The sequence below is a fragment of the Macaca thibetana genome, chromosome 3 (assembly GCF_024542745.1).
Source record: "Macaca thibetana thibetana isolate TM-01 chromosome 3, ASM2454274v1, whole genome shotgun sequence".
NCBI lineage: Eukaryota > Metazoa > Chordata > Mammalia > Primates > Cercopithecidae > Macaca > Macaca thibetana.
The window spans coordinates 143799142-143814567 of NC_065580.1; the positions used below are offsets into that span (position 1 = coordinate 143799142).

A 15426-nucleotide genomic window follows, 5' to 3' on the forward strand; every position below is an offset into this window, starting at 1 on the left:
GGCGCGATGGCTCACGCCTGTAATCCCAGCACTTTGGGAGGCTGAGGTGGGCGGATCACGAGGTCAGGAGATCGAGACCATCGTGGCTAACACAGTGAAACCCCGTCTCTACTAAAAATACAGAAAAACCAGCCGGGCGTGGTGGCTCATGCCTGTTAATCCCAGCACTTTGGGAGGCCGAGGTGGGCGGATCACAAGGTCAGGAGATCGAGACCATCCTGGCTAACATGGTGAAACCCGTCTCTACTCAAAATACAAAAAATTAGCCAGGCGCGGTGGCGGGCGCCTGTAGTCCCAGCTACCAGGGAGGCTGAGGCAGGATAATGGTGTGAACCTGGGAGGCGGAGCTTGCAGTGAGCCGAGATTGTGCCACTGCACTCCAGCCTGGGTGACACAGTGAGACTCCGTCTCAAAAAGTCTCAAAAAAAAGAAAAGCATGAGTGAGATGAAATTAAAAGTTTTCTCATTTGCCCCCCGCCTTTTTTTTTTGAGACAGTCTCACTCTGTCACCCAGACTGGAGTGCAGTGGCGCAACCTCTGCCTCCCGAGTAGCTGGGATTACAGGTGTCCACCACCCCCCCCCCGCCAATTTTGTATTTTTAGTAGACACGGGGTTTCACCATCTTGACAAGGCTGGTCTTGAACTCCTGACCTCGTGATCCACCTGCCTTGGCCTCCCAAAGTGTTGGGATTACAGGCGTGAGCCCCCTTTTTTTTTTTTTTTTTGAGACGGAGTCTTGCTCTGTCGCCCAGGCTGGAGTGCAGTGGCCGGATCTCAGCTCACTGCAAGCTCCGCCTCCCGGGTTCACGCCATTCTCCTGCCTCAGCCTCCCAAGTAGCTGGGACTACAGGCGCCCGCCACCTCGCCCGGCTAGTGTTTTGTATTTTTTTTTAGTAGAGACGGGGTTTCACCAGGTTAGCCAGGATGGTCTCGATCTCCTGACCTTGCGATCCGCCCGTCTCGGCCTCCCAAAGTGCTGGGATTACAGGCTTGAGCCACCGCGCCCGGCCCCTTTTCTTAAAATAGTTTCAGGGTTCTATGTTGGAAGAGCGAGTTTGTCAGTTTTTATTGGAATAAAGAAATGAATTGACAGCATTGTGATAAACACTGGAAGTGTTCACTTCTCAAATTTGTCCATGTCTGGACGTGGTGGCTCACGCCTATAATCCCAGCACTTTGGGAAGCCAAGGTGGGTAGGAGTTCGAGACTAGCCTGGCCAACATGGTGAAACCTGGTCTCTACTGAAAATACAAAAAATTAGCTGGGCATGGTGGTGGGCGCCTGTAGTTCCAACTACTTGGGAGACCGAGGCAGGAAAATCGCTTGAATCGAGGAGGCAGAGATTACAGTGAGCTGAGATCGTGCCACTGCACTCCAGCCTGGGCAACAGAGCAAGACTCCATCTCAAAAAAAAAAAAAAAAAAAAAAAAAAAAAGCTTGTGCTTAAGGGGTGGCTTCCCCCAGACCTGCAAAGCGGCCCAGAATTGGGGGCCTTGGTGTCAGCAACAGTGTTGATTTTGATAATGCAAGTCTGTACATTCAAACCAGGCTCCCAGAACTAGGTGGAAGATAGGAACATTTTTGCATAGGAGACTTGGAATGTTCTGGTAGCATTAAAACTGTCAGCCCTGAGGCCTGGCTATGTTCTGGGAGAGCCCTTTGTCTGGTAGGCATCATTTACCGATGGGTACCTTTCTTGTGTGCTGTGGCTTCAGCTAGGCTGTGTCTGAGAACTCAGATGGAGCACTGGAAAGTGCCGGTGGCTCCCGCCTGCCTTCGCGGTAAGGGACGGTGCAGAACATCTCCGGCTGTGCGGGCTGTTGTAGATTCTGGTGGGTGCTGCCGTGGGAGGAGGAGCACGTTGTTGCCCCCATCAGGATCTGCCTGACCTCTGTGCACCATTGTTGAACTTCTTACGCCCGCTTTTGACCAGGTAGTGTGGAGTGTTTCAGTGGCATTTGTCATCGAAGATGTTAGATTATTATATGCTTTTGGATCCCTCTGGAGGGTTAAGACAAAATTCTAATAAAGAATCAATAAGAGGTTATGTTGATTTTTATTTTCCTCAGTCTGTACTAAACTCAAACCAAGTTCTCATGCATTACTAGGTTGGAGAAACGTACGGTAAGGATATAACCTCCCGGGGCAAAGACAAGCCGATTGCCGTATGTAAAACTTTCAGTCCACTTCAGTTTCAAGCTTTCTCTGTTCTCTCATTTCACTTCGTTTTCTTAGGATTTTTTTTTATTAAGCCTCAAGCTCCTTGAGTGTTTTATATTTAATTCACTCAAGGTTGGGGTTTTGCTTGATGAAATAAACTTGATTAGAGTGTGATAGTTTACCCACCGGCTTGAATTAAAGCAGTTTGTGAACTGCCATCTTCCCCTCCCGAGTGAAAGGAGGGGGGAGAGTGAGAGGGCCCCTCTCCTGGCTGGTTGGAGATGCAGATACGGAGACTCCTCTTGGAATCCCACCTGGCTGTGAGCCGAGCCGGAGCAGGACTAACCTTGTTGCCGGGGCCTTCTTTCTCCGCTTCGGTGTCCCGTGTGGTGGGGCTGTCTGGGCGCGGCTGTGCGGTGCTGCTGAGCTAACCCCACCGTGCTGGAGATGGTGTGCTGGGTGCCGCGGTGACTCTTGGACGAGCTTGTGCATGCGCCAGCGTTCTTCAAACGCCAGTGATAAAAAGCTGTTGTGTGGGATGTTTCTTTCCCTTTCAGGTACAAGGCATCAGCTGGAGGGTTGAAAGTGTAGCTTGGGAATTGTGTGCATTTCATAAAGTAGCATAATTGCCTTTTTCTAGGAGAATATTTTAGAAATGTAGCATTTTAGAAGTTCTTGGGCATTTTTAAATACAGGTAAATATTTGAATTTGGTTTGACACAAAATACAGAATGGAGGAAGCATGCAGATGTCTGGCGTGTTCCCCGAAGCACCCTCCACTGTGTCCTCCGCACCGACCCTTCGCGCCTCTGCTTCAGCCACAGCTGCCCCGGGAGCGAGTTCTCCTGAGGCCCTGGCTGTGCTGACTCGAGGGCAGCGTGAGGGTGGTCATCAGCTGTGAAGGTGCCACTTACACACCAAGTCCTCCTTCCTTGCGGAGGGAAGGGCTCAAGTAGCAAATATTGGAGCCCCCACTTGGTGCTGGGAGCTGTGACAGGCAGCTCCTGAAGAAGCAGTTTAATTGGAACCAGTGACCATCTAAAAATGTTTGTACTCTAAACCAGATTTTACAGAAATATTGGAATCATACCTTCATACTTGATTTTTTGTTTAGATAGATAGGCGGAAAGGAAGCCTCCTGGGGGGTCTGGTCTGATCCTCCTGATCCTTGAAGAGCTTCTGGCATCATTCTGCCTTCACACTCCCCATTTTCATAAGTAACTGGTGGCTTGACATGCTGGGTTTGGTTTGGGAGCCCTCTGACAAACTGAAAGGGTGGATCAGGAAGCATCTGACCAAGCCACTGGTACCTAGTAGACACGCTCTGCGTCCGACAAGTCCTTCCCAGCAACATCCAGAAAGCAAAGTGCAGGCTTTGTTCCAAGGTCGTTGTCTAAATGTTTCCCTGTGTTTCCTTTTTGTAGGATGTGTTCTTAATTTGCTTTTCCCTTGTGAGTCCTGCATCATTTGAAAATGTCCGTGCAAAGGTAGGTGGGGATTTAAAGTATGTGAGTTATAGAATGACACTCTCAGAAATAAATACTTTATAAAGTATAATAATAATAAATAAATTTAAAAAAAAAGAAATACTTTAAAATATCACTTAGCCTAGGAATTTTCAGTTATTTAAATTGGTTTTAGGAATTTGCTACTTAAGTACATGATTGGGTTTTTTATTCTTTTGAGACAGGGGTCTCACCGTGTTGTCCAGGCTGGAGTGTGGTGGTGACATCGGAGCTCACTGTAGCCTTGAGCTCCTGGGCTCAAACAGTTCTCCTGCAGTTCTCCTGCCTCCGTTCCTGTGTTGCTGGGACTGTAAATGTGCGCCGCTGTGCCTGGCTAATCTTTAAAAATTTTTTGTAGCGCTGGTTTTGTACACCCTGGCTGGTCTCAAACTCCTGGGCTGAAGTGATCCTTCCACTTCAGCCTCCCAAAGTGCTGGGATTATGGGTGTGAGCCACTGCGCCTGAGCCATCAGCAGTTTATTTTTATTTATTTATTTTTGAGATGGAGTCTTGCACTGTCACCCAGGCTGGAGTGCAGTGGCACGATCTTGGCTCACTGCAACCTCCACCTCCCGGTTCAAGCGATTCTCCTGTCTCAGCCTCCTGAGTAGCTGGGATTACAGGCGCCCGCCACCACACCTGGCTAATTTTTGTACTTTTAGTAGAGACGGGGTTTCACCATGTTTGCCAGACTGGTCTCAAACCGCTGGCCTCAAGTGACCCACCCACCTCAAACTCCCAAAGTGCTGGGATTTCAGATGTGAGCCACTGTGCCTGGCCTAATATGTGGATTTTTAAAGCTTCAGGTTCTGGTTCAGAAGTTTCCTGGACCTCATTAAGGCACTCAGAATTGGTCTAATAAAACTAACCACCATTTCTTTCTACTCCAGTCTCTTTCACAAACTTCTTAGTGAAAATGACGAGACAGGCCCTTCAGTAGGGACATTTTCAGTGGGGATAATGGCGGCAGACCTGAGACCTTGGGCTAGGTAGTTTATTCTCGTTTCTGAACAGATGATGAATTTTCTCAGATGACCCTAAGAACTTGTTTTACCAAAAACAAAGTGGTTTATTTGCTTTGGGAGGAACTCTCTTCCCTTCCGCCTCTTCCCCTGCGGTTGTAGAGCCCATTCTCTCTGGTCGTGGTTCTGTCCGGCCATGATCCGGAGTCCTAGCTTGCTCATGGAACACCTGAGATGTTTCTTATGGCTCAAGGCTCAGATTGAAGGTGGGAACCACATGAAGGCTCGGTGGGGAGGCTGTGCCTGAGGTTAGGTGTCTGGCACACGTGCCGCCGGCTGGGTGTGATTTAGGTGAAGGGCATCTGTAAAGGAGCACATCACAACCTCTGTTCCTTCTTCACATCTAGTGGTATCCTGAGGTGCGGCACCACTGTCCCAACACTCCCATCATCCTAGTGGGAACTAAACTTGATCTTAGGGATGATAAAGACACGATCGAGAAACTGAAGGAGAAGAAGCTGACTCCCATCACCTATCCACAGGGTCTAGCCATGGCTAAGGAGATTGGTATGGAATCCTGCGTTTTTCCTCTGCCTTGTACCTCTTTTATTGTAGTGACAGAGACTGGAGTCCAGTCTGGGAAAGGAGGGTGTGTGTCTCCCACTCAGGGCCTGGTTGTACTCTTGGGGAACCAGCTGGCATCGCCTTCTGGGTCTTAATGTCAGCGTTGGAAGGTGGACGCAGGGCTGGGAGCCGGCAGAAAGTGCCCAGGCCCCCGGAGCTGCCTCCCGCCGGTGTTGTGATCAGAAGAGAGTGGGCTCAAGTGTACACTGCTGTGTGGTCGTGTTTTCCTGTAGGTGCTGTGAAATACCTGGAGTGCTCGGCGCTCACACAGCGAGGCCTCAAGACAGTGTTTGACGAAGCGATCCGAGCAGTCCTCTGCCCACCTCCCGTGAAGAAGAGGAAGAGAAAATGCCTGCTGTTGTAAACGTCTGAGCCCCTCGTTCTTGGTCCTGTCCCTTGGAACCTTTGTACGCTTTGCTCAAAAAAAAAAAAAAACGGTGGAGCCTTCGCACTCAATGCCAACTTTTTGTTACAGATTGATTTTTCCATAAAACCATTTTGAACCAATCAGTAATTTGAAGGTTTTTGTTTGTTCTAAATGTAAGAGTTCAGACTCACATTCTATTAAAATTTAGCCCTAAAATGACAAACCTTCTTAAAGCCTTATTTTTCAAAAGCCCACCCTATTCTTGCTCAGATTAAGAGTTGCCAAAATACCTTCTGAACTACACTGCATTGTTGTGCTAAGAACACCAAGCACTAAACTGTGTAAGGACCTTCGTCTTTGAGAAGACTGTAGCCTCTGCAGTTAGGAGATGCAGACACTTGCTCAGTAGTTCTCAGATGTGTAAAGCAGAACAGCCTCCCGAATGGTGCGTTGCCATTGAACTCACCAGTGATTTAGCGGCCCATGTTCACGACATAACATTGTACTGTAATGGAGTGAGTGTAACAGCTCAGCTCTTTGGATCAGTCTTTTTGATTTCATAGTGAGTTTTCTGACCAGCTCTTGCGGAGATTTTGAACAGAACTCTTGTTTCCTCTAATGAAGAATTCTGTTTAGCTGTGGGTGTGCCGGGTGGGGTGTGTGTGATCAAAGGACAAAGACAGTATTTTGACAAAATACGAAGTGGAGATTTACACTACATTGTACAAGGAACAAAAGTGTCACGGGTAAAAACTCTAAAAGGTTAATTTCTGTCAAATGCAGTAGATGATGAAAGAAAGGTTGGTATTATCAGGAAATGTGTTCTTAAGCTTTTCCTTTCTCTTACACCTGCCATCCCTCCCCAAATTGGGCATTTAATTCATCTTTAAACTGGTCGTTCCCTTAGTCGCTAACTTAGTAAGTGCTTTTCTTATAGGACCCCTTCTTACTGAGCAATATGCCTCCTTGTATTATAAAATCTTTCTGATAATGCATTAGAAGGTTTTTTTGTAGATGAGTAAAAGTGCTTTCCATGTTACTTTATTCAAAGCTAATAAGTGCTTTCCTTAGTTTTCTAGTAACTAGGTGTAAAAATCATGTGTTGCAGCTTTATAGTTTTTAAAATATTTTAGATAATTCTTAAACTATGAACCTTCTTAACATCACTGTCTTGCCAGATTACTGACACTGTCACTTGACCAATACTGACCCTCTTTACCTCGCCCACGCAGACACACGCCTCCTGTAGTCGCTTTGCCTAATGATGTTCCTTTGGGTCTGTGAGGTTCTGTAAACTGTGCTAGTGCTGACAATGTTCTGTACAACTTAACTCACCGGCAAGAATACAACGCGGAACCTTTCAGCCACGACAACAGGATTTTTTAAATTGACAGTTGCAGAATTGTGGAGTGTTTTTACATTGATCTTTTGCTAATGCAGTTAGCATTATGTTTTGCATGTATGACTTAATAAATCCTTGAATCATACAACTGGTAATACTGGTGTTTTTGAGACTTGATGAACAAGTTCCTGGTGTGCGTTTGTTTGCCTCGCTTTAAAGTCCCGGGTTGTTGGAGACAGTCATTTTCAATGCATGTCTCCACACAGGAGGGACAGAGGGAGTGCCACCTCCAGGGGAGAACTGGGTGAGCCCAAACAATACGGCAGGAGTGGAGGTGACGTTCACGTTTGGACCTGTCGAACAGCGGCGAAGCCCTGGTGGAGAAACGTGCGTCGGGGGCTGTGCACATCCTGGCCCAGAGCTTGGGGCTGAAGATGCAGACGTTGGGACCCTAGACTGGCCATGGAAGAGTAGAGGTTGGTGAACCCCACACACCCTTAAGGTCCTTTCCAGAGGCTGGCTGGGTGGCTTACGCCTGTAAGCCCAGCGCTTTGGGATGTTGAGGCAGGAGGAGTGCTTGAGCCCAGGAATTCTAGACCAGCCTGGACGAGAGAGAGCGCTCTCCACCAAAAAAAAAAAAAAAAACACACACACAAGAGCCTGAACTTGTACTATATAAAGGTTCATGTTAGAATTCGTTTTCTTAAAATTCCTTTTTATTGCTTTGAAGATATTTTGTTTTGTTTTGTTTTGTGTTTTTGAGATGGAGCTTCGCTCTTGTTGCCCAGGCTAGAGTGCAATGGTGCGATCTCGGCTCACTGCAACTTCTGCCTCTCAGGTTCAAGCGATTCTCCTGCCTCAGCCTCCTGAGTAGCTGGGATTACAGGCATGTGCCACCACACCCAGCTAATTTTTTGTATTTTTTTTAGAAGAGACGGGGTTTCACTGTGGCCAGGCTTGTCCACTTCGGCCTCCCAGAGTGCTGGGATTACAGGCCTGAGGCACCACCCCCAGCCGAGTTTTTTTTTTTTTTTTTTTTTAAACAGATTAAATAATGCAGTGTTTGTTTTTTGAGACAGGGTCTGGCTCTGTCTCACAGACTGGAGTGCAGTGGCGTGATCTTGGCCTGCTGCAACCTATGCCTCCTGCGCTCAAGCCATCCTCCCACTTCAGCCTCTGGAGTAGCTGGGACCACAGGTGCACGCCACCACACCCAGCTAATTTTTTTGTATTTTTTGTAGGGTTTTGCCATGTTGGCCAGGCTGGTCTTGAACTCCTGAACTCAAGCAATCCGCCAGCCTGGACCTCCCAAAGTGGTGGGACTCCAGGTGTGAGCTACCATACCTGGCAATAATGCAGTTTTTAAAAGTTTTAGTGGTTTTTAAAGAAAAACAGTCTTCCCCCTTCGTACCCTCTCCAAAAGGAATACTTGGTTTGCTTACCTGATTTTTGGTATTTTACCTGCCGTGTCTAAATTAGGCTTTTTGTGCCAGTGAAACTTCTGAGTTCAACCATTCTCATCGACATTCCCACCATGGAAGATGTGAGGCTTGCTTTCCCGGTTGCAACCCTCTCCACCCAAAACCTTTCTCATCCCCTCAATATGATGGTTTTGGTGGACTCAGTTTAGTGCCTGCACAGTCACTACTACATAAACTACTCACCGGCCATGCCATGTAGCAACAAAACTGCGTTTCCTGCACAACTTCTGGTTTTCTTTGGGATAATTAGTACTTTGCTTACTTTCCTATGTACTGAATTCAATTGTGAACTACTTTTTTTTTTTTTTTTTTTTGAGGCAGGGTCTTGCTCTGTCACCCAGGTTGGAGTGCAGTGGTGCCATCACAGCTCCTGGGCTCAAGTGATCCTCCTGCCCTAGCCTCCTGAGTAGCTGGGACCACAGGTGTGTGCAACCATGCCCAGCTAATTTTTAAAATTTTTAGTAGATTGGGGTTTCCCTATGTTACCTAGGCTGGTCCTGAACTCCTGGCCTGAAGCCACCATTCCACCTCAGCCTCCCAAAGTGCTGGGATTACAGGTATGAGCCACTGTGCCCAGCCTCAGCTGTGAACTTTTCATCTGTTGCCTAAACTTCTCAAGATGTTCAGATGTGTTGTTATTTTGCCAATATCCATTTTCCTGAAGTCATCTGACCTGCACCTCTCTTAGGTGCTGGTCTTCATTTCCTGCACCTAGATTCTCTTTTTTTGATTTACTTCATCCTGAATGGTTTCTCCAAGAGCTCCTTGAGAGTGTGCTGGAAGTACACACAGTCATGCATCATGTAATGACATTGTAGTCAACAGTGTATTGCATATATGATAGTGTGTGAGACTGCCTTATTTTTACTGTAACTTTTCTGTGTACAGATACGCAAATACCACTGTTAAAACTGCCAACTGCATTCAGTATAGTAACGGGCTGTGCAGGCAAGTAGCCTGCGAGCAGTGAACAGGCCCCACAGGCCCCACCTTCGACCTAGGTCTGTAGTAGGCTGATGTTAACAATGAAATCACCCATGTGTTTCTCAGAATGTTTACCTGTTGTTAAGTAAGGCATCACTCTTATTTTTGAGCCCCTGCATCTTGACAACTGTTTTACAGTACCTCTGGCTGGGCCTAAAATTCTAGGTTGGTGTTAACATCCCTTTTAAGTTATATTGAGACAGGGTCTTACTTTGTTACCCAGGCTGGAGTGCAGGAGCATCATCTCAGCTTACTGTGGCCTCGATGACCTGGGCTCAAGCAGGCCGCCTCAGCGTCCCAAGTAGCAGGGACTACAGGTGTGCACCACCATGCCCAGCTAATTTTGTTTTGTAGAGATGGGATCTGACTATGTTGCTCAGGTTGGAGATTTTTTCTTTTGAGACAGGCTCTTGCTATGTTGACCAGGCTTAGACTTAAACTCCTGGGCTCAAGTGATCCTCCCACTGCAGGCTCTCAAGTAGCTGGGACTACAGGCTTTGGCCCACTGCACCCAGCCTCCCTTTAGTTAAAAAAGTTTATTCTTGGCCGGGCGCGGTGGCTCAAGCCTGTAATCCCAGCACTTTGGGAGGCCGAGACGGGCGGATCACAAGGTTAGGAGATCGAGACCATCCTGGCTAACACGGTGAAACCCCTTCTCTACTAAAAAATACAAAAAAAAAAAAAAAAACTAGCCCGGTGAGGTGGCGGGCGCTTGTAGTCCCAGCTACTCGGGAGGCTGAGGCAGGAGAATGGCGTAAACCCAGGAGGCGGAGCTTGCAGTGAGCTGAGATCCGGCCACTGCACTCCAGCCTGGGCGACAGAGCGAGACTCCGTCTCAAAAAAAAAAAAAAAATTTATTCTTGGCTGGGCGCAGTGGCTCACGCCTGTAATCCCAGCACTTTGGGAGGCCAAGGTGGGCAGATCATTTGAGGTCAGGGGTTCGAGAGCAGCCTGGCCAACATGGTGAGACCCTGTCTCTACTAAAAATACAAAAATCAGCCAGGTGTGGTGGTACACGCCTGTAATCCCAGCTACTTGGGAGCCTGAGGTAGAATTGCTTGAACCTGGGAGACAAAGTTGCAGTGAGCCGAGATTGTGCCACCGCACTCCAGCCTGGGTGACAAAGTGAGACTCCATCTCAATTTTTTTTTTTCCCCCTGTAGAGACAGGGTCTTGCTGTGTTGCCCACACTTGTCTTGAGCTCAAGGAATCCTCCCACTTTGGCCTCCCAAAATGGAATGATTACAGGCCTGAGCCACTGTGCCTGGGCCCTTCAGACTTTTGAAGGCAGTTCTTCCATGATCGTTTTTAGCCATTTCTGTTGGGATGTATTTTTTCTTAGATCTTGTGAGATTGTCCTTTTCTCTTCCACATTCTAGGGTTTATTTTATCCACCGTGCTGTGCACTTGGTGGCCTCTTTCTATCTTGGAAATTCATGACTTTCAAACTCAGATGTCAGACCTGGAGTGGCCTCGTAACCTTTTTCTTTTCCCGGTTTATCATCATCTTTGAGGTTTTGATTTTGTCTCTGATGCTTTTCATCTTCAGGAGCTCTTTTCTGCTCTCTCCACTGTGAGCCTCCAGGGTCAGTTCTGAGTCACAGCGCTTTCTCTGAGTCCCAAGCCATGGCATGGGTCATCAGGAGCTTCTGCCCACATCATCTGTTTCTTTTGGTCTCTTGTTCTAGTGTCAGGAGTCCTTGGCTTATGCTTAAAGGCTGAAGTTGGAAACAGTTCCCTAGGAGGTCACACCATGTAGCAAGTCCATCTTGTACCTTTCTGACACTAGGTGAGTGCAGGAATTGGGTTTAGAAACAAGCTTGTAGCAGTTGGACGCTGCTATAGCTTTTCTTTTTTTTTGAGACAGTCTTGCTCTGTCACCCAAGCTGGAATGCAGTGGCACAATCTCGGCTCACTGCAGCCTCCGCCTCCTGGGGTCAAGCAATTCTCCTGCCTCACCTCCTGAGTAGCTGGGATTACAGGTACCTGCCACCACGCCTGGCTATTTATTTACTTATTTTTTAGAGGTGGAGTCTTGCTCTGTTGCCCAGGCTGGAGTGCAGTGCCATGATCTCAGCTCACTGCAACCTCCGCCTCCCAGGTTTAAGTGATTCTCCTGCCTCAGTCTCCTGAATAGCTGGGGCTATAGGCGCACACCACCACTCCTGGCTAATTTTTGTATTTGTAGCAGAGACAGGGTTTCACCATGTTGACCAGGCTGGTCTCGAACTCCTGACCTCAGGTGATCCGCCCACTGTGTCCTCCCCACAGTGCTGGGATTACAGGCGTGCGCCACCGTGCCTGGCCTGAAGTTTTGAAAGGACCCTTTGCAGGCTTTACAAAGCTCTAGGGTGGCATGGCTGTGACAGCACAGGCCCCACGGAGGTGTCTTCTGAGGTCAGATTTCCTGGGAGAATCTTCAAGACTTGGGGAGTCAGGAGGGCAGAGTCTCCTTCCCTCAACTGTGCTTGTGTCCAGTCCCCGCCTTCCACCTCAGAGCAAACGACGGGCAGGTTTCTTCCCGCTTTCGAGCAAACCTGCTCCTTAGCTGGTCTTGTCTGCCTCAACCCCACTTCACAGCTGCCCAGGGTCTTGTAAGCTGGGGTCCGTTCATGTCTTTCCTTCCTGCCTAAGCTTCTGTACTGCGCGTCATCTGACTGTTGGAGTGTCTTCTCCCATCCTGTGGGTCTGTGCTTTTTGGAGAAATCTCCCTCCTGTCATTCTGTTGGCCTTCCAGTGGGAGGGGTGAAGTCAGTGCTCGTGCAGTCTTCCATCTGAAGCCAGAACCCTGAGGTTTAAAAAGCATCTGGAAACATCATTGCTCTACAACCACCCAGTGTATTAGCGCTACCTGGAAATCCCCAGTAAGAGAACACGCGACTGTACACACAGGCACTACCGTGACGCGTGCTTTATTGTTTTAACTCCTGAATCCACTGGCCGACCCCAGAGCCAGAAGAGTAGCAAGAATTCAATCAGCAACTCTGGATGCGGACACAATGAAACAACGGTGTGGCCAGGGGCTCCACTCACTTCCCCAACTGGGTTTCATTTTCCTCCCCAGCCAGAGCCCAGGGCTGCCCTTGGAGAAAACCCCAGGCCGCACCCTCACAACAGTTCCATTTGCACAGCCAGGAAGCCCAGTTTGAAAAACAAACCACGCCTGTAAACCGAGTTGGATGAAAAGGGCTGGCTTGAGGGTGGGAGCCTACGGATCTGTTCACGGTCTTCCGGGCGGGCCCTGGATTCCAGCACGTCTGGAGCAGTCCTTAGACAGCCAAGGGATCCATCCGTGGGCCCGGGCTTCCCGAGGCTGTCTCCGCAGTCGCTGGGTCTCAGGAGTCCCATCACCTGAGCGTGCTCGCTGCTTCTGCTACAATGGCCACAATGACTTCCCATAAACCGTTCTGTCATTGAGACCATGGAACTCTGTTCCCATCCGATTCCCGTTGACGGACGTCCGCTGTTTTGGCATCATGGGAATTCCTCGGATGGTAGGTCAGTTTAAGGACAAAAGCGTGAGTCCATCATTCCTGGGATAGTTTCCCGTAGCCCTGGTCAGGCCACGTCCACCCCGGAGACCCCTTGTGCCGGACAGGAGACGCAGGCCGCCCTGTCGGAGACCAGGCTGTCCAAGGCCCGCATCAGGATGTCTGGCATGTGGTCTGTGAGCATCTTCGGACCTATGAGTATTTTGCTGAATTCCGCTTCGTGTGACCACCTGGCGCTATACTGAGCAGCAGAGCAGCAGCCAAACCTGAAGCAGAAAAGGAGACACATCAGCCGCCAAGCGGCCCCAGGGCTGACCCCCGCGCTCCTCCTGCCTGCCCACCACGCCGCACTCACCGCCCCGAGGCGCCCTCCTCCTGCAGGTGGATGATCCTGCCGGGAGGGTAGAGCGGCGGGTACTTGGGAGAAGAGTCCAGTGGGGAGTCGCTGGAGAAGCTGTAGGCTGGAGACCAGCGCGTCAGTAGGCTCTGCTCCCCCAGAAGAGGCTGTGTCAGGACTTCCTGGTCGCCCCCGTCCAGCTCCGTGGGAAAGTTGGGGTTCCCTCCGAACAGTTCATACCACAAACCGTGCAGCAAGATCTTGTACTGAGGGCGAGACCCAAGCAGTAGAATGCTGTCACTCACCCTCTGTCACCCGAGACCTCCCGAAACACCAAGGCGGACCAGACACATGGATCTGCCCATTGAGCCAGAAACCGCGCTTGGAAGACTCCACCAAAGACGCATGGCAAGCTGTGCTGGGTGGCAGCCGCCTCGGCTCAGGACCGGCGTCGGTGCCCAGTCACAGACCATGAGTGTAGGCTCTCTCCTGGGCAGTAAAACCATCGCACGCGGAGTTATATTTAAAAACCAAGCCATACAGCCTGTGAGGGCCATTTCCCTTAATTATTTTCAGGCAATTCTGCAAATCAGTTTTACCCTTCTCTGAAAGGCATGAGATACTAATTTCTACGGGCTGGAGTGCAATGGCGCGATCTTGGCACCACAATCTCTGCCTCCCGGGTTCAAGCGATTCTCCTACCTCAGCCTCCCGAGTAGCTGGCATTACAGGCTCCTGCCACCATGCCCGGCTAATTTTTTGTAATTTTAGTAGAGACGGGGTTTCTCCATTTTGGTCAGGCTGGTCTGGAACTCCCGACCTCAGGTGATCTGCCCGCCTCGGCCTCCCAAAGTGCTGGGATTATAGGCGTGAGCCACCGGGCCCAGCCTAGATACTAATTTCTAAAAAAAATTTTAGGATGGGCACAGCAGTGGCTCACACCTGTAATCCCAGCACTTTGGGAGGCAAGGCAAGAGGATTGCTTCAGCCCAGAAGTTTGAGACCAGCCTGGGCAACATGGTGAGACCCTGTCTCTACAAAAAATACAAAAATTAGCCAGGTGTGGTGGCGAGTGCTTGTAGTCCCAACTACTCAGGAGGCTGAGGTGGGAGGATCACTTGAACTTGGGAGGCTGCAGTGAGCCAAGATGGCGCCGCTGCACTCCAGCCTGGGTGAGAGCGCGAGACCCTGTCTCAAAAAAGAAAAAACTGGGGGAGGTAATTGATAAGGAGAAAAATTTGTGTTTCTTCTTTCTGAACACACCATAAGAAAGGAACAAAACCATAAGAAAGGTCAGAAAACAAAGGGGTTAAACAAATAAAAATCATCTCTACCCACACTAAACAAAACCACACGTGGCATATGTCTTTTCAAATTTTTGTCAAAATTCATATATCTCTATCTCCTTGTCCCCACCCTCTGCCATAAGTCTTCTCTCTCAATAATTTTTAATTTTTTTTTTTTTTTTTTACTTTTCAATGGATATCTATCTCTATCGGCAGACCTAAGTTTCTTTTCTTTTTTTTTTTTTTTTTTTTTTGGAGAGAGAGAGCCTCACTGTATCCCACAGGCTGGAGTGCAGTGGTGCAATCTTGGCTCGTGCAACCTCTGCCTCCCAGGTTCAAGCGACTCTTCTGCCTCAGCCTCCCAAGTAGCTGGGATTACAGGCACCCACCACCACCCATAGCTCATTTTTGTATTTTTAGTAGAGATACGGTTTTGCCATGTCGGCCAGGCTAGTCTCAAACTCCTGACTCAGGATCCGCCCGCCTTAACCTGTGCTGAGATTACAGGTGTGAGCCACTGCACCTGGCCAGCAGACATAAATTTCTACCACTATGTTAAAAAACCCCTGACATGGACACATATCACCATTTTAATAACTGCATGATATCCACAGTATAGATAAATGTGCCTGTGCCTCTTAAGCTCTATTTGGCAGCCTCGCTTCCTAAGCTTTCAGACAAAAAGCCAAAAGGCATTAACATACTGTTAGTCACAAGACAGGACTAAGAAGTTTGTTAGAAAGCAAAATCAAATGGATAGTTCCTCCAGAGTATTTTCTTTTTCTTTTTTTTTCTAGAATAGAGACAGGGTCTTGTTGTGTTGCCCAGGTTGGCCTCAAGGGATTCTCCTGCCTCGGCCTCCTGAGGTGGTGGGATTCCAGGCATG

At 48.8% G+C, this 15426-nt stretch overlaps 2 protein-coding genes across 4 annotated transcripts in view; one reads left to right on the top strand and one right to left on the bottom strand.

The window, feature by feature from the left end:
- Positions 1–7106, top strand: part of RAC1 (Rac family small GTPase 1) — a 396460-nt gene extending 389354 nt beyond the window's left edge. The window contains exons 5-8 of one of the 2 annotated variants that reach the window (XM_050784147.1): positions 2110–2166; positions 3586–3648; positions 5036–5195; positions 5486–7106. In XM_050784147.1, the coding sequence (XP_050640104.1) occupies positions 2110–2166; positions 3586–3648; positions 5036–5195; positions 5486–5616 (411 nt within the window). In that variant the 3' untranslated portion in view covers positions 5617–7106. The remainder of the gene's footprint in view (positions 1–2109; positions 2167–3585; positions 3649–5035; positions 5196–5485) is intronic. The other variant, XM_050784146.1, reaches the window with a different exon arrangement.
- A 5213-nt stretch (positions 7107–12319) lies between these two features.
- The window catches only part of DAGLB (diacylglycerol lipase beta), a 41884-nt gene continuing 38777 nt past the window's right edge, over positions 12320–15426 (bottom strand). For both annotated transcript variants that reach the window (XM_050783970.1, XM_050783968.1), the window contains 2 exons: positions 13273–13520; positions 12320–13183 (listed from right to left, as the gene is read on the bottom strand). In XM_050783970.1, coding sequence (XP_050639927.1) covers positions 12985–13183; positions 13273–13520 — 447 coding nt within the window. In that variant the 3' untranslated portion in view covers positions 12320–12984. The remainder of the gene's footprint in view (positions 13184–13272; positions 13521–15426) is intronic.